Genomic DNA, 27,019 nt, shown 5'->3' on the forward strand with positions numbered 1-27,019 from the left:
TTGTCTGTGAGGCTGTCTGCGATGGTCACAATTTTTGGGAGGTGCGCGCAGAGCGTCTGTGAAGGTGGGGGGGGCTTCACAGACGCCATCTGCGAGGACTGCGTTGTCAGAATAAATTGGCCTTAAGGCACATTTATTGGGAGGTCCTGAATGTCAAAGGGCGGGGCCCTGTATGGCCCCACCCCTGACTGCTCTGGGTGTGTGTTCACTGCTTCAGATGGGGTAAATTTCACTGTGCATGTGACAAATAAAGGTTTCTTCTTCTTTCTGCTTAACTAGTTGGATCGAAGCTATACATTTTGGCAACTACGAACTAAAAAAAAAAAAAAATCATTGTGAATCCAGTACCAAGCTCAGCGATTCTCATGTTGCGTAGATCGGTGTCAAAACTAACCCACCTTTTACTCAGCAGCGCGCTCACGTGATTACTTTCTCGAGCTCTGTGGCGCATGCGCAGTACTGAAAACAGTTTACGGTAGGCGAGTTTACGCTGCTTTGTGCGCTGTTTTACGGCACCGGACTGAAAATTCCGTTTCCAGGGAGTAACCTTAAATCAGCGGGGTTTTATCATCATCGTTATTATTATTGCAAGATGGATTAGCGATACCGCTTCATCAGGCAGGAGAGATCGGTGCATTGTTGTTGTGTCGCTGTTTAGTTAGCAAAGCTAATCAGTGTTCGGTCCGTTACCGATAAATATCTCATTAGCAGCAAACCGTAACTTTCATTCTTTGGGAAATAATATCGAGCCAAGAATATTTAAGTGTTTGGTGCAGATACATCCGTTTAAAACCCCATCAGACTCGAGTTTCTTTTTTGTTTTGTTTTTTTAGTGTGCTTAGCTAACACTTTAGCATACGCAGTTGGTCCACAGCGTGTCCTCAGTCACGTCGCGTATGTTGCGTTCAAGTGCTGTCGGAATTATGGTTCAATACGAATCCCCAACCTAGAAGTTGCACACAAGTTAATAGCACGACTTGATATTCACAGAGTACTCGGGCTTAGGAAAGTTTCCGTTTTAGAGGTCGATCTTTTATTTATTTATTTTTAAGTTTCATGTAGTCACGGATTAACTTTGTATCTAAACGTTTGGGTTATGCATTTTTAGAGTGAATTAGAAGTCTATAACGTCTCGGTGCGCTTGAAGGAAAGGTCTTTTCTGTGAATTAGAGAATTGCAGGAGCGCTTGAATGCTGCATTAGTGTTGCTAGCGGACCGCTGAGGCGCGTGAACTAACATGGGCACATGAACGGCGCTTTTCGAAACATTGCAGCGCAGGGACTCGACCACATACACAACACAGAAACAAAACCGCGACCCAGAATGTCTACGAGTGGTTTCACGGATTTGCGCGACAAGCTGAAGTCGATGACTCCGCACAGGGAGAACCAGAAAATCACCAAAGTCTCCTCCGGGCTGAAGAAGCGCAAGCGCCGCGACTCCGGGGACGAGCACGAGCAGGCTGAGGAGGAGGCGCGCAAAGTGAGGAGCGGTATTACCCAGGCGCGCGTGTTCACGCCTGAGGAGTGCGCGCGCATCGAGGCGAAGATCGACGAGGTGGTGCTGAAGGGGGACCGCGGGCTGTACCGGGAGCACACGGTGGACCGCGCGCCGCTGCGCAACAAGTACTTCTTCGGCGAAGGCTACACGTACGGCGCGCAGCTGGAGAAGCGCGGCCCCGGGCAGGAGCGCCTCTACTCCAAGGGGGAGGTGGATGAGATCCCGGCTTGGGTGCACGAGCTCGTGATCGACCCCCTGGTGGCGCGCGGAATCATCCCGGAGGGCTTCGTGAACAGCGCCGTGATCAACGACTACCAGCCCGGCGGCTGCATCGTGTCCCACGTGGACCCCATCCACATCTTCGAGCGTCCCATCGTGTCCGTGTCGTTCTTCAGCGACAGCGCGCTCTGCTTCGGCTGCAAGTTCCAGTTCAAGCCCATCCGCGTGTCCGAGCCGGTGCTGTGCCTCCCTGTGCGCCGCGGCAGCGTCACTTTACTCAGGTGGGCACCGTGACAGCAGACTCCTCCCTCCCTCCTCCTGTCCGTCCGTCTCTCCTGTCCGTCTGTCCCTCCTGTCCGTCCGTCTCTCCTGTCCGTCCATCCATCCATCCGTCCCTCCCTCCATCCATCCGTCGGTCCGTCTGTCTGTCCCTCCCTCCTTCTTTCCGTCCGTCCCTCCCTCCTTTCCGTCTCTCCCTCCCTCTTTCCTTCTATCTCTCCCTTCGTCTGTCCCTCCTGTCCGTCTGTCTCTCCTGTCCGACCCTCCATCCATCCGTCGGTCCGTCCGTCCATCTGTCCCTCTCTCCCTCCCTCTGTCCGTCCTTCCGTCCCTCCCTCCCTCCCTCTGTCCGTCCTTCCGTCCCTCCCTCCCTCCCTCTGTCCGTCCTTCCGTCCCTCCCTCCCTCCCTCTGTCCGTCCTTCCGTCCGTCCCTCCCTCCCTCCCTCTGTCCGTCCTTCCGTCCGTCCCTCCCTCCCTCCCTCTGTCCGTCCTTCCGTCCGTCCCTCCCTCCCTCCCTCTGTCCGTCCTTCCGTCCCTCCCTCCCTCCCTCTGTCCGTCCTTCCGTCCCTCCCTCCCTCCCTCTGTCCGTCCTTCCGTCCCTCCCTCCCTCCCTCTGTCCGTCCTTCCGTCCCTCCCTCCCTCCCTCTGTCCGTCCTTCCGTCCCTCCCTCCCTCCCTCTGTCCGTCCTTCCGTCCCTCCCTCCCTCCCTCTGTCCGTCCTTCCGTCCCTCCCTCCCTCCCTCTGTCCGTCCTTCCGTCCCTCCCTCCCTCCCTCTGTCCGTCCTTCCGTCCCTCCCTCCCTCCCTCTGTCCGTCCTTCCGTCCCTCCCTCCCTCCCTCTGTCCGTCCTTCCGTCCCTCCCTCCCTCCCTCTGTCCGTCCTTCCGTCCCTCCCTCCCTCCCTCTGTCCGTCCTTCCGTCCCTCCCTCCCTCCCTCCCTCTGTCCGTCCTTCCGTCCCTCCCTCCCTCCCTCTGTCCGTCCTTCCGTCCCTCCCTCCCTCCCTCTGTCCGTCCTTCCCTCCCTCCCTCCCTCCCTCTGTCCGTCCTTCCCTCCCTCCCTCCCTCCCTCTGTCCGTCCTTCCCTCCCTCCCTCCCTCCCTCTGTCCGTCCTTCCCTCCCTCCCTCCCTCCCTCTGTCCGTCCTTCCCTCCCTCCCTCCCTCCCTCTGTCCGTCCTTCCCTCCCTCCCTCCCTCCCTCTGTCCGTCCTTCCGTCCCTCCCTCCCTCCCTCCCTCTGTCCGTCCTTCCCTCCCTCCCTCCCTCTGTCCGTCCTTCCCTCCCTCCCTCCCTCTGTCCGTCCTTCCCTCCCTCCCTCCCTCTGTCCGTCCCTCCCTCCCTCCCTCCCTCTGTCCGTCCTTCCGTCCCTCCCTCCCTCTGTCCGTCCTTCCGTCCCTCCCTCCCTCTGTCCGTCCTTCCGTCCCTCCCTCCCTCCCTCCCTCTGTCCGTCCTTCCGTCCCTCCCTCCCTCCCTCCCTCTGTCCGTCCTTCCGTCCCTCCCTCCCTCCCTCCCTCTGTCCGTCCTTCCGTCCCTCCCTCCCTCCCTCCCTCTGTCCGTCCTTCCGTCCCTCCCTCCCTCCCTCCCTCTGTCCGTCCTTCCGTCCCTCCCTCCCTCCCTCCCTCTGTCCGTCCTTCCGTCCCTCCCTCCCTCCCTCCCTCTGTCCGTCCTTCCGTCCCTCCCTCCCTCCCTCCCTCTGTCCGTCCTTCCGTCCCTCCCTCCCTCCCTCTGTCCGTCCTTCCGTCCCTCCCTCCCTCCCTCCCTCTGTCCGTCCTTCCGTCCCTCCCTCTGTCCGTCCTTCCGTCCCTCCCTCCGTCCCTCCCTCCCTCTGTCCGTCCTTCCGTCCCTCCCTCCCTCCCTCTGTCCGTCCTTCCGTCCCTCCCTCCGTCCGTCCTTCCGTCCCTCCTTCCGTCCCTCCTTCCGTCCGTCCTTCCGTCCCTCCTTCCGTCCCTCCTTCCGTCCGTCCTTCCGTCCCTCCCTCCCTCCCTCCTTCTGTCCGTCCCTCCCTCCCTCCTTCTGTCCGTCCCTCCCTCCCTCCTTCTGTCCGTCCCTCCCTCCCTCCTTCTGTCCGTCCCTCCCTCCCTCCCTCCCTCCTTCTGTCCGTCCCTCCCTCCCTCCTTCTGTCCGTCCCTCCCTCCCTCCTTCTGTCCGTCCCTCCCTCCCTCCTTCTGTCCGTCCCTCCCTCCCTCCTTCTGTCCGTCCCTCCCTCCCTCCCTCCTTCCGTCCGTCCCTCCCTCCCTCCTTCCGTCCCTCCCTCCCTCCCTCCTTCCGTCCCTCCCTCCCTCCCTCCTTCCGTCCCTCCCTCCCTCCTTCCGTCCGTCCCTCCCTCCTTCCGTCCCTCCCTCCTTCCGTCCCTCCCTCCTTCCGTCCGTCCGTCCCTCCCTCCCTCCTTCCGTCCGTCCTTCCGTCCCTCCCTCCTTCCGTCCGTCCTTCCGTCCCTCCCTCCCTCCTTCCGTCCGTCCTTCCGTCCGTCCCTCCCTCCCTCCTTCCGTCCCTCCCTCCCTCCTTCCGTCCGTCCCTCCCTCTTTCCGTCCGTCCCTCCCTCCCTCCTTCCGTCCCTCCCTCCCTCCTTCCGTCCGTCCCTCCGTCCGTCCCTCCCTCCCTCCCTCCTTCCGTCCCTCCCTCCCTCCCTCCTTCCGTCCCTCCCTCCCTCCCTCCTTCCGTCCGTCCCTCCCTCCCTCCCTCCGTCCGTCCCTCCCTCCCTCCCTCCTTCCGTCCCTCCCTCCGTCCGTCCCTCCCTCCCTCCCTCCCTCCTTCCGTCCGTCCCTCCCTCCCTCCGTCCGTCCGTCCCTCCCTCCCTCCCTCCTTCCGTCCGTCCCTCCCTCCTTCCGTCCGTCCTTCCGTCCCTCCCTCCTTCCGTCCGTCCCTCCCTCCCTCCCTCCTTCCGTCCGTCCTTCCGTCCCTCCCTCCCTCCTTCCGTCCGTCCCTCCCTCCCTCCTTCCGTCCGTCCCTCCCTCCCTCCTTCCGTCCGTCCCTCCCTCCTTCCGTCCCTCCCTCCCTCCCTCCCTCCTTCCGTCCCTCCCTCCCTCCTTCCGTCCCTCCCTCCCTCCCTCCCTCCTTCCGTCCGTCCCTCCCTCCCTCCCTCCCTCCCTCCTTCCGTCCGTCCTTCCGTCCCTCCCTCCTTCCGTCCGTCCTTCCGTCCCTCCCTCCTTCCATCCGTCCTTCCGTCCCTCCCTCCCTCCTTCCGTCCGTCCTTCCGTCCGTCCCTCCCTCCCTCCCTCCCTCCTTCCGTCCGTCCCTCCCTCTTTCCGTCCGTCCCTCCCTCCCTCCTTCTGTCCGTCCTTCTGTCCGTCCTTCCCTCCCTCCCTCTGTCCGTCCTTCCCTCCCTCCCTCCCTCCCTCCCTCCTTCTGTCCGTCCTTCCCTCCCTCCCTCCCTCCTTCTGTCCGTCCTTCCCTCCCTCCCTCCCTCCTTCTGTCCGTCCTTCCCTCCCTCCCTCCCTCCTTCTGTCCGTCCTTCCCTCCCTCCCTCCCTCCTTCTGTCCGTCCTTCCCTCCCTCCCTCCCTCCTTCTGTCCGTCCTTCCCTCCCTCCCTCCCTCCTTCTGTCCGTCCTTCCCTCCCTCCCTCCCTCCTTCTGTCCGTCCTTCCCTCCCTCCCTCCCTCCTTCTGTCCGTCCTTCCGTCCCTCCCTCCCTCCCTCCTTCTGTCCGTCCTTCCGTCCCTCCCTCCCTCCCTCCTTCTGTCCGTCCTTCCGTCCCTCCCTCCCTCCCTCCCTCCCTCCCTCCTTCTGTCCGTCCTTCCCTCCCTCCCTCCCTCCTTACGTCCGTCCTTCCGTCCCTCCGTCCGTCCCTCCCTCCCTCCGTCCTTCTGTCCGTCCCTCCCTCCCTCCGTCCTTCTGTCCGTCCCTCCCTCCCTCCGTCCTTCTGTCCGTCCCTCCCTCCCTCCGTCCTTCTGTCCGTCCCTCCCTCCCTCCGTCCTTCTGTCCGTCCCTCCCTCCCTCCGTCCTTCTGTCCGTCCCTCCCTCCCTCCGTCCTTCTGTCCGTCCCTCCCTCCCTCCGTCCTTCTGTCCGTCCCTCCCTCCCTCCGTCCTTCTGTCCGTCCCTCCCTCCCTCCGTCCTTCTGTCCGTCCCTCCCTCCCTCCGTCCTTCTGTCCGTCCCTCCCTCCCTCCGTCCTTCTGTCCGTCCCTCCCTCCCTCCGTCCTTCTGTCCGTCCCTCCCTCCCTCCGTCCGTCCGTCCGTCCCTCCCTCCCTCCGTCCGTCCGTCCGTCCCTCCCTCCCTCCGTCCTTCCGTCCGTCCCTCCCTCCCTCCGTCCTTCCGTCCGTCCCTCCCTCCCTCCGTCCTTCCGTCCGTCCCTCCCTCCCTCCGTCCTTCCGTCCGTCCCTCCCTCCCTCCCTCCGTCCTTCCGTCCGTCCCTCCCTCCCTCCCTCCGTCCTTCCGTCCCTCCCTCCGTCCTTCCGTCCGTCCCTCCCTCCCTCCCTCCGTCCTTCCGTCCGTCCCTCCCTCCCTCCCTCCTTCCGTCCGTCCCTCCCTCCCTCCCTCCTTCCGTCCATCCGTCCCTCCCTCCCTCCGTCCTTCTGTCCGTCCCTCCCTCCCTCCGTCCTTCTGTCCGTCCTTCCGTCCCTTCCTTCCCTCCGTCCCTCCTTCCGTCCCTTCCTTCCCTCCGTCCCTCCTTCCGTCCCTTCCTTCCGTCCCTCCTTCCGTCCCTTCCTTCCCTCCGTCCCTCCTTCCGTCCCTTCCTTCCCTCCGTCCCTTCCTTCCCTCCCTTCCCTTCCTTCCCTCCTTCCGTCCCTTCCTTCCCTCCGTCCCTCCTCCCTTCCCTTCCTTCCCTCCTTCCGTCCCTTCCTTCCCTCCGTCCCTCCTTCCGTCCCTTCCTTCCCTCCGTCTCTCCTGTCCCTCCATCCGTCAGTCGGTCCGTCCCTCCCTCCGTCGGTCCGTCCCTCCCTCCGTCGGTCCGTCCCTCCCTCCGTCGGTCCGTCCCTCCCTCCGTCGGTCCGTCCCTCCCTCCGTCGGTCCGTCCCTCCCTCCGTCGGTCCGTCCCTCCCTCCCTCTGTCCGTCCCTCCCTCCCTCTGTCCGTCCCTCCCTCCCTCTGTCCGTCCCTCCCTCCCTCTGTCCGTCCCTCCCTCCCTCTGTCCGTCCCTCCCTCCCTCTGTCCGTCCCTCCCTCCCTCTGTCCGTCCCTCCCTCCCTCTGTCCGTCCTTCTGTCCCTCCCTCCCTCCCTCCCGTCCGTCACTCCCTCCGTCCCTCCCTCCCTCCCGTCCGTCCCTCCCTCCGTCCGTCCTTCTGTCCCTCCTTCCCGTCCTTCCCTCCTTCCGTCCGTCCCTCCTTCCCTCCCTCCTTACTTCCGTCCCTCCTTCCCTCCCTCCTTACTTCCGTCCGTCACTCCCTCCCTCCCTCCATCTGTCCCTCCTTCCCTCCCTCTGTCCGTCCATCTGTCCCTCCTTCCCTCCCTCTGTCCGTCCATCTGTCCCTCCTTCCCTCCCTCTGTCCGTCCATCTGTCCCTCCTTCCCTCCCTCTGTCCGTCCTTCTGTCCCTCCTTCCCTCCCTCTGTCCGTCCTTCTGTCCCTCCCTCCCTCCCTCTGTCCGTCCTTCTGTCCCTCCCTCCCTCCCTCTGTCCGTCCTTCTGTCCCTCCCTCCCTCCCTCTGTCCGTCCTTCTGTCCCTCCCTCCCTCCCTCTGTCCGTCCTTCTGTCCCTCCCTCCCTCCCTCTGTCCGTCCTTCTGTCCCTCCCTCCCTCCCTCTGTCCGTCCTTCTGTCCCTCCCTCCCTCTGTCCGTCCTTCTGTCCCTCCCTCCCTCTGTCCGTCCTTCCCTCCCTCCTTACTTCCGTCCGTCACTCCCTCCCTCCATCTGTCCCTCCTTCCCTCCCTCTGTCCGTCCTTCTGTCTCTCCCTCCCTCCCTACCTCCGTCCGTCCTTCCCTCCTTCCGTCCATCCCTCCTTCCCTCCCTCCTTCCTTCCGTCCGTCACTCCTTCCCTCCCTCCATCCGTTCGTCCGACACACATATGTACAGGCTCAAATAGTGGTGCTGTGTTTTGTGGCCCCCAGGGGACACGCCCTCTCTAAACTCTCATTTATGTCTCAAGATCACCATAATAACCAATACGGAACTAATCACATGCTGGTGATATTCTCCACTGCTGTTGATTTTTTTTTTTTTTTTTTTAAAGGTTTTTCTGTATTTGAAAAAAAGGTTTAAAAATCTCCTAAACCTGTTGAAAGATTTGTGTTGTACCAGTCTTGCGCTTGTTTAGGGTTTTCTCTTTGAGTCACAGATCATGACAACAAAAGCACAGTTTTAAAGAGAGCTAAAGGCAATTTTTTTAAATCATCAAAATTCTATTTATCTTATTTTATTAAATGTAGGAATGCATTTCTGATGGCTATTTTGTCACTGCTATAGCAAGTTATGAGACCGCGAGTTGGCCTAGTGGTTAGCGTGTCCGCCTCTCGATCGGGAGTTCTACTCCCGGTCGGGTCGTACCAAAGACCATCATAAAAATGGTGCCTACTGCCGTCTGGCGAGGCACGCTGCAATACAGATGCGAGTGGGGAGTCAAACTCTCGCGGTTACCAGAAGACTAGCCCCCCCGCTGTAACCCTAGCTATGTAATAGGCGAGAGGCCGAGGGCTACGGAAACAGAGATCGGCGCCATCCTGTGCGCCACATGGCGTGGGGAGGGACTTTGATGATTTGATTGATAGCAAGTTGAGTGTTTTTTGGGCAGCACGGTCGCCTCACAGCAAGAAGGTTCCGGGTTCGAGCCCAGCAGCCGGTGGGGGCCTTTCTGTGTGGAGTTTGCACGTTCTCCGGTTTCCCCCACAGTCCAAAGACATGCGGTTAGGTTAATATGGGCTGAGGTGCCCTTGAGCGAGGCACCTAACTCCCAACTGCTGCCCAGGTGCTGTTAGCATCTGGGTATGTATGTATGTGTGCGCGCATGCTCATTGCTCAAGTGTGTGTGTTCACTGCTTCAGATGGTTAAATGCAGAGAGGAATTTCACAAGTGTGTGATGAATAAAGTTGTGCTTTCTTTCTTGAAATATGCTATGTAATATCAGTCCATATGTCAAAGCAACGGCCGTAAACATGGTTCGTTGAGACATCGTAGGACGGAAGTAAAACGTACAGCAGAAATCAAAGTGACCAATGCTGTGTCCAAAATCACTCACTTGTTCACTACTCCCTATATAGGGAGTTACTATATAGAGGACTATATAGTGAGCTCATTGGTAAAATGAAAAAACGCTTCCAGACACTAATGCCGCTTTTCCACTACCAACGCGGCTGAGTCGGGCTGAGCCGTGCCGTGCTGAGTTGGGCTGAGTCGAGCTGAGCGGGGCTGTTGGAGTTGCATTTCGACTACAACCGCGCTGAACCGTGCTGGCTGGAAGTGGGTGGACACATTGGGTGGAGTTAGCGAAAGTGGGTGGACGTCACGTGATGTCGTTAAGCAGCGCAAACAGTGACATCAGTGATCTTTTAAGCGGTAGTCTCACGACCCGAATAGTAAACAATAAACATGGAGGACATGGAGTCGTTAGTGTTGCTGGTCTTGGTGCTGTGGCTTGTTGTCACCGACAACGCCAACAGATACTGGCAAGAGCGTATAGATGAGGCGAGGCGCATAAGGCTTCAGAAATTTTCGTAATTCTTCTTCCGGGTTTACGGTGTTTACAGATCCCAGCGTGCTCGCGGGGCGTGTGTGGGCATGTGAGGACACTCCTCCTCACCAGTCAGTGCACAGGGGAGTGTCTCCTCACGCCCCTAGCCTCACTCGGCTCGGTTTGGCTCGCTTCAGCCCCACTCCAACACCGTGCGAGTTTTGGGTGCTGAGTAGGGCTGAAGCGAGCTGAGTCGTGCTGCTCTGAGGTAGTCGAAACGCGAGCCGGGTCGGGCTGAAGTGAGCTGAAAAAGGGTAGTGGAAAAGGGCCATAAGTCTGGGATTAAGACGTGCCAGATCAGTTGGCTGGTTGGTTTTCAAAATAATAAATAAATGTTATTTACCAGCTGGGAGGTCCGTATCGTGAAATACCGTGACCGAGGTCTTGAAAGTAGTGACTGAGGCCCTCTTGGCCGAGGTCACGGTATTTCACCATACAGACTGACCTTAAGCTGGTAAGTAAAATAATATATTTATTTTTTTCTTTACCAAATTCTAACAGAAAACGAGAGCGCCCGAAAGGGAAAACCGAGCTGCCATTTTGAATCCTCATTCACAGCTGTAATGCAAATGGCTTCCTCCTCGGTATACAAGTGCACTTCCATGGCAGGAAAAAAAACTACATTTTGCTGCCTATGTAGTCCCCTATTTATATAAATAGGAGTTATTCAGGATTCAGCCATGTTTTTAGCTTTCTCCTGAAATGTTTTCTTTTATTTCTTCTTCCTCAGGGTAGTAAAACTCGCTTTCGCTGTGAACACTGTCGTTATCGCTATCCATGCTGTAAAATTAATGCTATTCTCCTGAGAAATGCTGGCAAAGATTTATACGATTTTTGATAATCTTATAAATAAATCTTGTAAAAAAAAAAAAGATAAATGTTGACAAAAAATGCTACTATGTTTGTTGTTGTGAACGAGCGAGTCGACAGAGGTCCGTAACCGGGGTCTGTAGCGTAGGATACGGACCCGCTCGCCAGCCAATCAGAGCGCAGGATTTGATGAAAACCGCACCGTGAAGAAAATAAATGTATGTTATTTACCAGCTTAAGGTCGGTCCGTATCGTGAAATATCGTGAGCTTGGCCTTGAAAATACTGGGCCTCGGTCAGTATTTTCAAGACCTCGGTCACGGTATTTAACGATACGGACCGACCTTAAGCTTATATATATATTTTCTTTACCAAATGCTAACAGAAAATGCGAGCACATGAAAGGGAAACCATATGTAGACCAAACCTTCTACAAGCTCGTTTCAGCTTTCTCCTGAAATGTTTTTTTTTTTTGTCTTCATCAGGGTAGTAAGACTCGCTTTTGCTGTGAACACTGTCGTTATCGCTATCCATGCTGTAAAATTAATGCTATTCTCCTGAGAAATGCAAAAATAAATGTTGACAAAAAATTGCTACTATGTTGTTTATTGTGAACGAGCGAGTCGCCAAAGGTCGGATTCCGGAGCGCTCGCGAGCTGATCAGAGCGCACGATTTGATGGAAACCGGACCGCGAAAAAAATACATGTATGTGTTTTTGTGATAAATCCATATTATACTGAGCGCATTTCCCACATTAATCAATACAAAGTAGCTGCGTCTTTCAGTTCTTTTAAATCGAGGCTGAATACTTTCTTCTTTGCCGCTGCCTTTATTAAATCAAATTTGAGACTTTTTTTAAATTTGATTTCTTTCAGCGCGATCGCAGTGCATGATTTGAAACAGATATATTGCTTTGGTTAGTGACCATCATTGTGCACTACTTTTCATGATGGATTGTGGGATACTTTGAGTGCGCTATATAGGGTGTAAATAATCCTCACTAAGGTTTCGGACAGCACTACAAAATGGCGTCCTCGCTATCTAGTGCCCTATGTAGTGAGTAGGGAGCGATTTCAGACACGGGTTGTCAAAAGACGCGCGCGCCCTCTTTCGAATGCTGACGTGATCAAGCCGGAAGTTTTGTTTGTTTTGACAGCAATCAGGAAAGTTTGAAAAAGTAGGCAGTAATTGTCAGTTAAACTCGTTTTTGTGCAATACTTCGTTTGGAAAAGGGTCATTCCGTGCCAACTCACCTAAGGGTCCCCACATCACCGTCTCAGATTTTGCTCAAAAAATTCTATAATCAAGAATCATATGTTTGTACCACACATGCAAAATATTAGCTCCCAATTCATTGTAATTTTGGAACTACTGGCCTTTGAAATTTTGATGTCAAAATACCACGTCGAAATTGGCTCTTTCCCCAACTTCAGAGACCCATAACTTTTTATTGCAGCTATCTAGACAGTTGTGTTTGCAGATTCTTACTGAATGATACCCACTCTTTTCAAATCTGTTGTCAGAAAGCCTCTGAAGGACATACGTTTTGCATAATGGGAAGCCAAAAATGACGTTTTGGCCAAAATCACATAAAATTCATTAAAACTCTAGGGGGCATAGTAGAAATATGAAGCTAGTTAGATTTTTTTCCTCACTACATAGTATTTGTAGGGTTGTTATCTGTTCACAGAAACATATTTTGCCATGAAATTTCAATTCCTGAATTTACAAAAAAAATTTTAACATCTTACGTCCTTTCCGAGGGGGCTAAAATAGGGCATTTTCGCCATCTTATTTGGTCATGTGGCTAGGGGTTTAGGATCTTCAATTTTTTTGTGAAGATGCTCTCATATAAGATGTAACTACTCCCTGATTTTTTTTAACAAACGCCCCTTGCTTCATATTTTAATAATTTTTTTTGTACATGGACAGTTTCATCATTTTTCACTTTTTTCCACATTCAGAACTCTGTAACTCTAAATTGGAAAATTCCTACTAGCAGCTATTTCAGATTTACATACACTGACACACAAATTTTCATATTTTAGTAGTTGTATGCCCAAGAAATTCATATTTTTCTTTCTATTGGGACCTAAAAACAGCTATTTGGCCAAAAATGACAAAAACGCTGGGCAGCTTTTAATAAACAAGGGAATAATAAAGGGGTGTTTTGCACACAAATTAAGGCTTATAAGAACCTAATCTAGGCATACACATTTCCTGAACAACTTTTTCTGTATTGTATATTATTTTTTGCAATTAGAAAATTTTAGGTATAATTGCAATTTTTGTTGAATATCCTTGGAAAATATAGAAAAATAACAACAAAATTCTGGAGTAGTATTTTTTATATACTTCAAGGTTGTGTAAGCACAAAACATTTAGCAATGAGGTTTTATTTACATATTAACACATTCAATGATCCATGATCATGATGTTGAAAAACATCACAAGATTTGTACATAATTTAAAGTCAAATATGGGCATCCGTGATAATGGGTAATTCATTCACAGGCAGTACAGTTTCATGTGATGTGCTAAGACACTCATAAACTGTCATCTAGTAGTACATAAGTTAAAACTTAAGTCTTTCACAAGTTTGAAGTCATCCTCTGTTAGTTGGTAATGGCGTCCCCCACTTTTTATGTTTGGGGCCTCTACCACACAAAGGACATGAAGCAAAGGCACCCAACATTCATCTTTCCTGCTTTGTGGTGGCCATGAGAATGTGTTGCCTCGTCCTTGTCTCATGAAATTGACATACACATCATTTTCTTCTTCATTTCTGGTGACAATATTTCCAATGTACCATTTTCTGTCATAAACACAGGCAATATATTTGCCTGGCTGGTACATATTTGGTGCAGATTGGGACATTTGGCTTGGGGCCTGTAACTGGGACTGTAAAACTGGTGTGGTTTCAGGTCCTATGTCCACTACCGATGATGGTACCACATCAGAAGAAACCCTTCTCATCTCCAGCTGAGTGGGTGCAATTGGGCAGAAGCTGTGATGAGATCTTGTTCCAGGATAGAAAAAGTCACCACATCTTTAATTTATGAGGAAAATAGCCCATTCCCTCCAGAACTTGAAAAATATCAAGTCAACATTTTTGTCATTTTTGGCCAAATAGCTGTTTTTAGGTCCCAATAGAAAGAAAAATATGAATTTCTTGGGCAGACTACTACTAAAATATGAAAATTTGTATGTCAGTGTATGTAAATCTGAAATAGCTGCTAGTAGGAATTTTCCAATGTAGAGTTACAGAGTTCTGAATGTGGAAAAAAGTGAAAAATGATGAAACTGTCCATGTACAAAAAAAATTATTAAAATATGAAGCAAGGGGCGTTTGTTAAAAAAAATCAGGGAGTAGTTACATCTTATATGAGAGCATCTTCACAAAAAACTAGAAGATCCTAAACCCCTAGCCACATTAACAAATAAGATGGCAAAAATGCCCTATTTTAGCCCCCTCGGAAAGGACGTAAGATGTTAAAAAAAATTTTAAAAATTCAGGAATATAATTTTCATCGCAAAATATGTTTCTGTGAACAGATAACAACCCTACAATTACTATGTAATGAGGAAAAAAATCTAACTAGTTTCATATTTCTACTAGGCCCCTTTGAGTTTTAATGAATTTTAAGCGATTTTGGCCAAAATGCCATTTTTGGCTTCCTATTATGCAAAAAGTATGTCCTTCAGAGGCTTTCTGGCAACAGATTTGAAAAGAGTGGGTATCATTCAGTAAGAATCTGCACACACAACTTTCTAGATAGCTGCAATAAAAAGTTATGGGTCTCTGAAGTTGGGGAAAGAGCCAATTTCGACATGTGGTGTTTTGACATCAATATTTCAAAGGCCTGTAGTTCCAAAACTACAACATAATTGGGAGCTAATATTTTGCATGTGTGGTACAAACATATGATTCTTGATTAGAGAATTTTTTGAGTAAAATCTGAGACGGTGATGTGGGGGAGTTCCTGAAATTTAGGTGAGTTGGCACGGAATGACCCAAAACAGTTTTCAAAATAGTGGTGCTGACACGTCACGTTTCGAAGTCTCGCACAAGTCTCGTGAAGATCGCGCGGATAAGCGACGCCTGCCGTGGACCAAACGAACTACATTCAACGTGGCTAAAAACCGAATAGGCTGATAAGGCCATTATTAAAAAATGTTCTGTTTCCGGTCCACCGGCCGGGTGAGTGCCGTTTGTGCGGTTGAATTTTTTTTTTTTAACGCCGGTTTTTCGACATTTTTTTCGGGTTTGTAAATCTAAAATCGAACTTGACATTTCCGCATTCCCAGGGCTTTCCACTAAGGCTCATACTAGCCAGCCATGACAAATAAGTAGCCAGCCGGGGGGAGTAAACACAAAATAAACTCCTGTGCACGCAGTTCCCAGGATTAAATGCATTTTCCACAGACCATTTATTTATTCACTTTACTCAAATACAAAGTAAAACGGCAGTAAATCTTCTTTCTTTTCTTGCGTATTGCATCATGAGGCGTTCCTGGCTTGTAAATCTCTTATTTTCGCTGCATGACACATTCACGCAGCTGAGCATGCTATGAATTAACAACGACAACGGTCTGCAGTGGGGCGACACAATTACACACTCAGCCAACATTTCTCCATTTGTGTATGAAAATACACTCCAACCACTCAGTTTGGCTTCATTTACAACCAACGGAGTCTTTTGATGCCAGCACGGAATTGAACGAGAGAAGACTGGTTTACCGGAGACAAAATAAGCATCATCTCTGCTTCTGTTCCCTCCAACACACTACTGCCTCCGCCGAGCGCGCGCACACCGCATGTCGGGGCCGCGGATGAGTTACTCTCCCTTGATCAACGAAGTCTGCGGGGAATTTGTGGTTATTATCGGTACAAACAGTGCAAAGCACAACTTAAATGAGTGCGGTTCAGTTTGACATTGTCAGTCCGTTAGATAAACATTTAATTTTATTAAAATCGAAAATTAATATTTAGAGCCTGTGGGCTACAAAAATAATAGTTGTTAAAGTAGCCGGCTGGACTTAATTGTGTAGTCGGCAGCCGGTGCTTGTGGAAAGCCCTGCATTCCGCGCAGAATATAGAACTGAATCAGCTCTGCGCATGCGCTGTGCGGCACAAAAAATGTCAGCCACCATGAAGGAAGGAGATCCGGAGTTTTCAAGCATTCGCTTAAGTGTGAAATTGCAAAATGGTATTCTAGCGAACAACAAAATAGTAAAGATTCAGAAAAACAAATCATTCAGTGATCATTTTAATAGTGTAATTTCATCCGAACTCGGCCTAACGCTCGATTTAGAACTACAGAAAGGCCGTGTGTCGGACATTTTAAGTACCTTTGTAAAAGTTTTGCAAATGTTGCAGTCAGCGTTTAAAATGCTAACTTAGTTTTTGTACAAGTTTCAGTTGATTAAACCGTCATATTTTATTAAATGTGTCTGCTTTTGTAATAAAGTACTGAAAGAAAAAGCAAACACAGCATTGCGATTTCTTATCCATCCATATAGTAAAAAAAAAAAATCCCTCCCTACCGACTGAACATTTTTTTGCTCACCCAGTGGACAACTTTTTTTTTTTTTTAAGGATGGCCTAAGTATAATATTTAATTGCAGTTAGTTGCCAATACTAGTCACGATATAAGGTTACTAAAAGCGAAAACGTTATTGAGTAACATGTTAAGAAATAAAGCAAGTTTATAAATGACTTCAGTTCTCCTTTAAACGTTACGCTTACAGTCTGACATTGTAATTCGATGAACAGAGATGTTTCGGTTCTAGTGTTCTGTCTAATAGGAGTCACTTTTTAATTCTAAAGATGTACATAAGATGCACGTGTGTGTGTGTGTGTGTGTGTGTGTGTGTGTGTGTGTGTGTGTGTGTGTGTGTGTGTGTGTGGACGGTCTGTGTGTTCTTGTACATGTGGTGAAATTGAAGTACATTTGTTCCTTAACACGGATGTGATAACAGTCAGGTTTGGCTGTTGGCTCCTAAAAAAAAAAACCCTCACTTTTAATTTTCTAGTAATGTTCAGCATCATATTAATGAGAGATCCAGTGGAGACTTTGGCGCAAACACAGAACTCAAACTCCCAGAATGCAGTGCAGCTATACTACCAAAACTCAGAGACTCGGTTCGACAAGTTAGCGATGTACGACAATGACAACCGTGATGGTGCGAATTAGGGATGTTAACCGATGACCGTTTGACCGGTGGTTGACCGAATCAACGTTAACTGGTTAATTTTTTTTTGGTTGTCGGTGAAAAAAAAAAAAATCAATCGTTTTGAAGCTGCTGATTTTGGAGCGGAGAACCTGGAATTCTGTGTTGTAAACGCTTGGGGCATGCCATGCGGTGTAAGGACAACAGCTGACAAATCAGAAACACCCATTCAGTCATGTCCCGCCCCAGTTAAAGACAGCTGACAAATCAGAAACACCCATTCAGTCATGTCCCACCCTCCCGCCCCAGTTAAAGACAGCTGACAAATCAGAAGCACCCATTCAGTCATGTCCCACCCTCCCGCCCCAGTTAAAGACAGCTGACAAATCAGAAGCACCCATTCAGTCATGTCCCACCCTCCCGCCCCAGTTAAAGACAGCTGACAAATCAGAAGCACCCATTCAGTCATGTCCCGCCCCAGTTGAACACAGCTGCCAGTGGTTGCCAGATTGGGCGGTTTCAAGTGGATTTTGGCGGGTTTTGAACATATTTTGGGCTGGAAAACGTCAGCAATATCTGGCAACATTGGCTGCCACTCGGCGAAAGAAAAGTGTAGACACGGTTTTTAGCTTACAAATTACTATTCTGTTTTTTTTTTTTTTTTTTTTTATTATTAGAAGGCACATGGAGTTTAGTCCTGCCTTGGCCAGTGCATTCTGAAAGTATGTTTCGGTCTGTAGCCAGCAATGCATGTTATTGCAGATCAGATCTCTCCACACAAACTAAAGGCGCAGATGCCAACTTTTTCATGGCTTTTTCATGGACTGTAACGGCATTTGCTTATGTAGTAATTTTAATACAGAATTTACTCTGATGAAATTATTCAGACACTCCAACGCCCCCCCTAAAAAAAAAAAATCGGATCTGCACGAGCCGTGAAAAAGGCGCGCCGTTTGCATCCCTGTTTAAACTCGTAGGTTAACCGACTTTAACCGGCTAATGAGGCTCGGTGGTCGGTCAAGATTTTTTTTTTTTTTTAGTTTTCGCCATCCCTAGTGCGAATACTGAAGTTTGGGAGCCGATCTGTTTGAGCAGTGGAGAGACTCGAGTGCTAAAATGCCGCTGCATCGCTTTCAGTTGGTAGAGATTCCATAAGAAGGGGTTAAAACGTCTAGATTTGCACACTGCATGTGAAATTTACATTAATATCGATCCTGCTGTAAAACAAGACGCGCTCGGGGTTTTCTGTTCCTGCTGTGTCGTACACACCCCTCTGCAAAATACTGCACATTTACATCTGTTCTGAATTTCTTTTCAGCGGCTACGCTGCCGACGACATCACACACTGCATCCGGCCGCAGGACATCAAGCAGCGCAGAGCGGTCATCATCCTCAGGAAGTGAGTAGACCACCGCCGCACTTCTGTTCGTCATTAATGAAGACTTCACACCAAATGTTGAAAAGAAGGAAAATCTGTAGCAGTCAGCGAAAAAGAGAACAAGTCCGGTTTAATTGAGGGAAAAAATCATCGTTAATAGATCATAAACCAAAATTAATCAGTTATCAAGTGTTGTGTGTGGGAGGAGGGGTTAATTTAGCGTGCTTATTATTTCATTTCAAGTTCATGGTCCTTTTTTCCTTTATTGCACTTAATTTCTTATCAATTTTAATAGGGCATTTATTTATTTATTTTTTATGTTTTTGCTCTGTTTTTGTTTCTTTTTATTTATTATATTCTGTTAAACTTGTTCCCATTCAGAGGAAAAATGGCTTTTGAGGAGTTTTAAAAAATCCGAATGGTTTTCAGATCATAAGTATTGGTGATTTTGGTTACGAAGATGTTAATCATAAGCAGGCTTTCGTCTAAACCGGGGAACAGGGGCGCTGCGCCCCCTTACTGAAATGCCGATTGAACCCCAAGTCACACTTAAGGCCTCTGCATGCTCTTGCGACAAGGCTTTCGCAGATAGCTTTTCGCAGACAGTTGTAATTTATTGTTGAGCGGGAGTAATAGGCGTGCGCGATGTTATTCACCGCCACAACGCAAGGGGGCACGAAATCGCTAGGAGTAGTTGGTGGGTGTGGTTAGTGGAGTGTTTATCCTCCGGTTACTTATAATGACTAGAACTGGAGTCGTATAGATGTCCGTACTTCCTCACTTCCTCGATCAACCGCTCTTCGTGCTGCTCCATCTTCGCTCGTGTTTTTAAAATTGGCGGTCGTGAAAACAAACCAAACCGGGAAAGTAGGGAAGCGGAAGTGCGTGTACAGCGGATGTAGAGTGGACCAATCGGAGCCCTCTTGTCTGCGACGCTGTCTGCGAGGCTTCTGCGGTGGTCACAATTTTTGGGACTGAAGTCCACTCGATCCTTGTTTACCGTCAATGGATCGGTCACTCGTCAAACAGTCCGCCAGAATCCGAGTAGGGAATGGCCGAGCGTAGCTGTCAGTCAAACACAAGTTAGCCAATGGGAATCATTCCTGGACAGCCCACCCACACGTGAAGTTTGTGCCAAAACTGCAAGCAAAAAGTCAGGGAGCGCAAACGAGAAAGCTGGAATCGCAACCAAAATAAATTGCGTCAAACAAAACTGAGAAAGACGCGGAACAAAAATAAAAGGTTTCTGAAGAGTAATAGACTGATATTTTGCACGATTACACAAATAATCTGTTTGCCAGTCTAAAAAAATTGACTTTTTGTATTTTGATTTGTCTTTTTTGTTTGATATTTCAAAAGTATTGTATGAACATTTTGACACAAAACTGATTTCATATACTTGCACCCATGATTATTTTAATTATTATTATTTAATTATTCATTTTTAGGACGAGACCAAACGCACCTCGTCTGGACACGGGTTCTCTCAGCCCTTTCTCCAGTCCCACTTCAGAGAGACGGCACGTGCTGAAAACGAAGCGCTCACATCGCAAAGCCGACCCAGATGCTGCACACAGGTAAGGGTGTGTGGGCGTGCCAGGCTTGTAGTACTCGAGTCTGATTCATGCCCTAATTCTAAGGACTCGTGACTTGACTTGGACTCAGACTCGTAAATTGGAAACAAGGACTTTTTTTTTTTTTGTAACATGGCATAATAATTTGGCATAAGATATTTATATCTACATTAATTTTATACTAATTTTGTGTAAGTGTCACAGCTGCACGCCTTGGTGCGTGCATCAGATAGACTCTCGGGCACGCTCTGGACAGCACACGCGCTAAGCGGACTCTCACAGGCGCCGTAAACGACTCGCACCTGCACAAGGTTTAAGGTGCAATCAGCGCACCGATATAAAAACTGTGAAAACGCACTTGCTTCGCGAAGTATTGAGTTGCATTGCTGACACATTACCGAGCCTTATTTCCTTGTTTGGTTTCCTGTTTCTCGTCTTTGATTCTGCCGAGTCTCCGATAACCTGTTCGTGCCTCGCTCGACCTGTTGCCTGAGTAATAAACACACCTTCTGCACTTCCATCCGTCTCCCAACCATCTCTGATCGAATGCTTCACACTCCCTGATAAAGAGAAGCACATTCACCTGTTCATACGTCATGTTCAGGAACAAACTAATGTTAATGGCGCTGAAACAGCCACCGTCACATGGTGTGATTGGAGTGTTGGACTCCAATTTTTTATTATTATTATTATTATTATTTTTTTAATAACTCTGACTTGAACACTGGGAACTCGAGACTGTACTCAGATTGGAGGTTTTAGTGACTCGACGACAACACTGGTGTGCATGTGCGCTCGGTACAGATCACTCCAAATAAGACGAATGAAAAATTCATTTGTAAACATCTTTCTGGTTGCCTAGAAACCCAAAATGAGTATTGTGATGCGCAAGATAAGTGCATTTAGTAAAGAACAGGTAAGCACGTGGAGGAGTCTTGGGAAGGAGATATAGCCGTTATCCTATCCTTGTGTTGCAGATCGTGTTTTCACCCTCGACTAACATTCCAGCGAGAGCGTTGTAAGATCCGAGAGTCTTTCTTCACGCTGGTTGTGTGTCGTAGTAACGCCGACTCTTTCAGCTGCGCCGCACGGTAATGAATCTGACCCGAGTAAAAATGGTTCCCGCCTTGTCTTTAGTTGAGCTGTATGTATGGATACAGCAACTACATCAGTGGTGAAATAATGCCATTGTTTGCTTTTATAATTATTAATAATTCTGATAAGAAGGGGCTGACTAGATGAAAAAAATTCACTCCTCATATACGGCTCTAAAAGGATAAAGCAGATATGCAGAGCCTTTTATTTTTAAATAAATTTCTGAGTGGATAGTATCTCCATCCTTGACTCTTGTACGCTGCATAAATGGGAATAAAAAATATAAATATTTTTGAGAGTTAAAATCGACCGCAAAGTTGGTGTATTCGAGCTGCCCCGCTGAGCCAGCCAGCCCTGAGCGCGTGACGTCACAGTGGGAACCGGTTTTAAGGCCGAGGGCTTTTACAGCTATAGACCAAAGTCATATAAATAAACATTTATGGTGAAAGTAAGAAATCCCGTCACCGACTCGCTCAACTAAGACTGATTTGACTTCACTGATTGTGGGTTGACTCTCATTAAAACAGGATGGGTGTTATAACTTGCACGTGCATGCATTTTCACTGATAAAACGTAAAAGGCTCATTAAATAATCAGATGAACTGAGACAATCACATTCTGAAGCAAATTAAATAATCTTATACCGCCAACCTTAACACACAATACAAGTTACATGTATTAATCTAAATGCAGGTAAATAACGTGGTGTTTTGTATCTAAATGAGAGTCGGAGCTTACCCGTCTGCGTTCTCGCTTCTTGAAGGCCGATTGTTTTGAAACAATCTGACTTTCAGTTGTTTGTTCAGTTCTCCGTTCATTCGCTTCTTCCACGTAAGGGCAAGATGTCAGCAATATCCAGTCGAGAAATCAGGCGGCTGCTCCACTCATTCTCTGTTTTCTCCATACTGAGTACTCCGCCATTACTGCTCAGCTCAGGCAATTACTAAAACCCGGGACGGAACGTCACCAGTTTTAGCAACAACCGCAGGGAGGTCCCTGCCCGAGTGATATGTGACGTCCCGTTCCATCCCGGGTTTTAGCACCAACCCTCGGCTCACTCCGGGAGAACTGGTGCAACTGAACTTACTTTCCTTTTCTTGTAGTTTTCTTTAATTGTTGGTACTGCACCCTCTTTCAATACGGCCTTATAGCCAACACTCCTCAACAGATCAGAGGTCTCGTACGAGTCTTCAGTAAAATGTGCAGAGCAGAGGAGAGACCACTTCGTAGGCGCCCAATGCGTCAGTGAACTTCTCGCAAAATGCGTCCAAATCTTTGCAGTTTGAACATTCTTGGGCCATGAATGCAACGTAAATCCACCTTCCTTCTGTCGTGTTGCTGCACCCCCAGCAACACATCTATGTGGCATGGCGATAAATTAGCTCAAAATGGAGGCTCGGCGTTGCAGTCAGCTCTGCGGAAATGGCGATGAGACCGATAGACTTCCTGCTGTGACGTTACAGATGTCCAGGTCATTCACTCAGACTGCTACCTAATATAAATCACTTTAATCGTAAAAATTACTATATTAGATTTATTGTTAACGCTTAAAACTGTTCCTGTGCCATTCTTGAGGTCTCAAGGCATTTATAAACGAAAGTGAAGCCATGGCTCTGCATATCTGCTTTAAGAATGGTTAAGTCCTTCAGTAAGGAGACGTTTATTTCTGGAAGGAGTCTCCAGTCTCGAAGGTGAAGCTGTCACCTTTTTTCCGAGATCTCTAACATGAGAAGCTGCGTTTTTGTTTGTTTTGGTCTTATTAACTTCGAGAGAGAGAAAACAAGAGACTGGTGAAGGAATGACTGTTTACACACAACACAAACTTACTTGTATCTGGGTCTGTCTCAGAAACTGGGTACTGTGGGGGTCCCCCACTAAATATACTCTCAGTCAATAAACTATAGGGTTTTGAATGGTGATGTTGGTTTGAATTTGAAATAAAATGATGAAAGAAATAATACAGATAAAACTAAATCTTTGATGTGAATACTCTGTTCAGAATTTGGCAAAAATTCTGCAAATTTGTGGAAAAATGGCGGCTTGATCTGGGACATGATAAACGGTCGACTACATCGCATTCCCTTAAAAAGGTTGGAGTCCACTGAAAAGTCTACATTTATCACTAATTGTATTTTAAGTTGTAACTTTATCCACCTAAGGATTGGTGCGCTCACAGAATAATCATAACCGTAATAAAACATGCAGAATATTTCATCACCGTCGTAACTCCGTTTCCCGCAAACCCAAAACCAATACGATCGTGTGTTTTGATCTAAACGGAAAGCCTCAGGGTCAAGGTCACGACCTCACCAAAAGTAGGAACTTAAAATCACTACGCCATATAAACAACGGGAAGTATGTGGGTATCGTTCCAAGTGTTTTAAGAAGTGCAAGTGAGCATACCTTTCAAGTGAGTGAGCTGAAGTTTCAGGTGTCTGTGCATTCACATTGTTTAACTGTTGTTTTCTGCATTGTTGTTTGACCAAAGATGGAATTGAACAATTCTGCTTACAGTGTGACTCCCCAAGCAGAGAAAATAATAATTAAAAAAAAAAAAACTGTTGCATTGTAGCCTGGCAAGCCAAACTAAATGTGAATATTTAGTCTGGCCTCGCTCGTAGACATTTCCGAAGGGTGTGGGAGGAACAACCCGCTGTCTTTCAAACTGTCTCTGTGCGTATAGGCCAACGCTCTGACCGATCAGCGCAACAGTGACTGTGACGTAGTCAGAGCGACAGAAAGCAGTGGGGGAGGCCTTGAAATAAAAAATTTTTCAAAATGCGTATTAATTAATAAACAGGTTCTAGATATTAAGAAGTTTGGAGATAATGACCACAAGTTTGGAGTCTGTACCACATACTTAACATTTTTCAAGTGTTTTTCAAAGGTTTGCTTAAACTGTTTTTGAGAGTTTTTATTTAGTGGTGTTTGGTGAAATAATTTCCCTTAAATTTAAAATAACGGGAAAATAAGAAACAATCAAAGTAATGTTTCAAAGCTGTTTATTAATTCTTCGTACTGCACAAACTAGCCCCATCCTTTTGGCTACGAGCGGAGCCAGCTGGTAGATCAGACTTTTGCCATAGCCGGTCGGCAAAACAGCGAAAACGTCCTTCTTGAAAAGGAATGAGCGGAGAGCCTCTTCCTGCTCATGTTTCAACGAAAACTCCAAGTCTAATTCTTCTAAAACTGATTCCAAAGCGGAGTCAAACGCGCACTGTTCACTAGCCCGTAGCCATCTTTCCTGCTGCGCTTTCTCCAGCGTCGCGCAGCTTTGTCGTCACTCCTGCAAAAGCCCGCCCAAAGAATCCAAACAAAAACCTTGCGTTGTGATTGGCGGGCACGATTTGATGCCCGGGGTGTTTTTGTTTATATGGTGCGAGGCTAGACCCACTCGTAGGCAAAAATATTTTTGGCCGCTAGGCGGGTGGGTCTAGTTTACTAGGCTAGTTGCATTGGATTGTGTGTGTGTGACTTCATTCACATTTTCATTGTTACATCGGATTCAAACGTTGTGACTGCATTCTGATCCTCACATAGTTACAAGTTTATCCGATCCTTGTATTGTGTTCTGAGTGTGTGAATGCCTGTCAAGGAAAAGAAATGAAGTACTTCTACTAGAATAGTGTTTTCTGGTGAATGTTTACAAGAACAATAAGTTACATTAAATTATATAGTGTTTGTTTGTTTTCAAAAGAGTATGTTTTTGCTTGACTTTATGCTGCGTTCATGTGCTATGGGAAGATGATATTTTCCAGTTGGGAAGTGGTATTTACCAGTGTGTTGTGTTCACATGCTTTTGTTGTTGTTGTTGTTGACAAATTAAAGATGGTGGACCAGATTCAAGTTAGCAATAGTTAGTTAGCTATCGTTAGCAATAGCGTCTGCTCTGGCTAGGTAAAAACAAACCATAACACATTTTTAAAGGAAACGGATTTCTAACGTATTATATTACACTTGTTAATGACGCAACATTGCATAGACACCAAAAACTACCCACTAGTACTAGTAAAAAAAACTTTAGTAGCGTACAATGCTTAACATTCAAGTGTCTTGTACCGCTCGCCGCCATGTTGAAAAGGTTAAAGTTCATCTCATCTCGGCAACTCGTGTATCAAAATTTTCTACGAGTTGCCCAGTGGAAAATACCACAAGAGGGGGCGTTCATGTGTGCTTTCCATGTCGGCGTTTGGTATTTACCATAATTCCCATAGCACATGAACGCAGCATTAGATTTGGTCTTAATTTTTTTTTTTGGAACATGGTATGAAAGTCTTAAATTTAACTTGGACAAACCTGTAGACACCCTGAATAAAAGACTTGAGGACGTGATGGGGGAGGGGGGGATAATCAGCGTCAGGATGGTAACAGTAACTCCACCTCTCTCCCTCTCTTTCAGGCCTCGCATATTAGAGATGGATAAAGAACAGCACAGGCGTTCACTCCTCCTCCAGCAGAGTCGTCACGGCAACGACGATGACGACGGTGCCTCAGAGAACTCCTGGAGGAGAGTGGTGAACACGTCGTCGTACCCGTCACACTCTGAACACACGTCATCATTTCGCCGAGTGAAGATGAGACGCCACTGAAGACCTCGGATCATTAACAATCGACTGTTAGTAAAAACCGTAACGTTAGACACGTTCTAAACGTCAGCGTAGAGAATCCATCAGGCTACCGGTGAGGAGAGAGTGGCATCAGCTTACTGCGGGTTCGTTCTTATTTATATGTTTTTTTTTTTTTGTAAGAAGGGGTGTGAATAGAGCAAGTTTTAGTTTTAGACCTCATTACGGACGTCTTATAGCAGCGTTACGAACAAACCTCTGCAGTCACACAATCAAAAGAAATTCTGTTTTGTTTAAGGATTTAAATATTCCCTTTTGGTCTGCTTTATGCTGTTTTTCAATTTCTGGCACCTTAATATGAAATTCTTGAACTGACGTCTCCTTTTTTTTTTTTTTTTCCCCCTTTAGTAGAATCGTTATCTACTTGCAAAGGAATTATACGTGTTTTGAAGATTTCCAAGATGATTCATAAGCCGTTGTGTGCATGCGAGTGATTTATTTTTTTTAAGGGATGCATCGATACCGATGATATAGGATATTTTGAACTTTTAGAATTTTCTGCAGCCAAGACTAGAATACTACTTGACGCTACATGATACGAGCTTAGCGATCTGGACGTATTTCGCGGTTAATGATCAAACAGAGCAGAAAATATCACCATGTCTTCCTACAACACAAGTGACCTGATTTAAAACATCTGTATGGCGTTGAAACGGCAGCATCAGCAAGCATGCCGGTTTATTTAAAAAAAAAAAAAAGAGCGCAAGGTGCTGCGAGTTACACGCAGCACAAACTGATCATACAGAGAAACCGAGCACTTCACTACGACGTCTGCGAGCACTGAGGCACGCCCACTTCCTTTTCCTTTACTCATCACAAGCTGTACTTTCATCAGCACCTTGCGCACTACTTTTTTTTTTTTTTTCCTTTAAATGACCACGAGTACCAAAGAAACGTACTTGATCTGATAAAGGTATCGCTGCATCCCTGGTTGAGTTGAACAGTGGAGTAGAAATACAGCAAACCTTCAGGCTCAAATAGGAATAATTCTTTAATATGGTCCATACGGACATGTGCAAAAAAAAATCTGTTAAATGATCATTTTTGCGTGGATTTTTTTTTTTTTTTTTTTTGAAAGACGAAGGACCCTTTTTTTTTTTTTTTTTTAGTTTGTAGGTTTTCAGATATTCTTCTATTTCTGGATGACTTTTGGAAGTAGAAAGAAACATCGGATATAAGGATTAGACACTCGTACGAATCTTCGCGCTCAATGGTTAAATCAGTATTCAGATAGACCAAGACATTTAAGTATTTAATTTGTTCTGTTGGGGGTGGCATTCAGGGTGAGCTGTGTAAAGCTACAGTGGACGTTAAACCCGCAAGTTTGAGTTGAATTTCTTCATGCCTGTAACGAAATTCTATTTTGAAAAATGAATTGAACGGTTGTCATGTGGTTTACTGTAATGATAAATGGGTATTTTTGCATTAAAGATGTACAGGCCTGAAAAGAAATTAAAATGAGTTTTAAAAAAGATGCTGGATGTGCAGTGTTTCTGTTCTGAAATGGTCAGGGTGCTCATTTTCAATAAATCAGTTAATGATGTTGCTGAACGATGAAACTATTCAGTCTAACCTGTATAATCCTACTGACAATAAAAGCCACATGATTTGAGACGAGTCCTGTACATATGCCACTGACTGTGATGTCATTCTAGATTCTGGTTGGTCAGAATTGATGGTGTTGATTAATTTTCTGACCGTAGTTCCAGCTCCAAGAAGTATTACAGATTATACACAGTACTGTACAAAGCAGTGGCGGCTGGTAGTCTTTCAAACA

The 27,019-nt window shown here is 47.8% G+C and overlaps 1 protein-coding gene across 1 annotated transcript; it reads left to right on the forward strand.

The window, feature by feature from the left end:
- The first annotated feature begins 457 nt into the window (after window positions 1–457).
- On the forward strand, window positions 458–26,731 carry alkbh5 (alkB homolog 5, RNA demethylase). Its single transcript, XM_060898544.1, has 4 exons — window positions 458–2,000; window positions 17,889–17,969; window positions 19,397–19,525; window positions 25,017–26,731. Exons 1-4 carry the CDS (start codon window positions 1,246–1,248, stop codon window positions 25,204–25,206), a joined length of 1,155 nt encoding a protein of 384 aa, XP_060754527.1. The 5' UTR covers window positions 458–1,245; the 3' UTR covers window positions 25,207–26,731.
- The last annotated feature ends 288 nt before the right edge of the window (window positions 26,732–27,019 follow it).

Source organism: Neoarius graeffei, chromosome 18 (genome assembly GCF_027579695.1).
Source record: "Neoarius graeffei isolate fNeoGra1 chromosome 18, fNeoGra1.pri, whole genome shotgun sequence".
Taxonomy (NCBI): domain Eukaryota; kingdom Metazoa; phylum Chordata; class Actinopteri; order Siluriformes; family Ariidae; genus Neoarius; species Neoarius graeffei.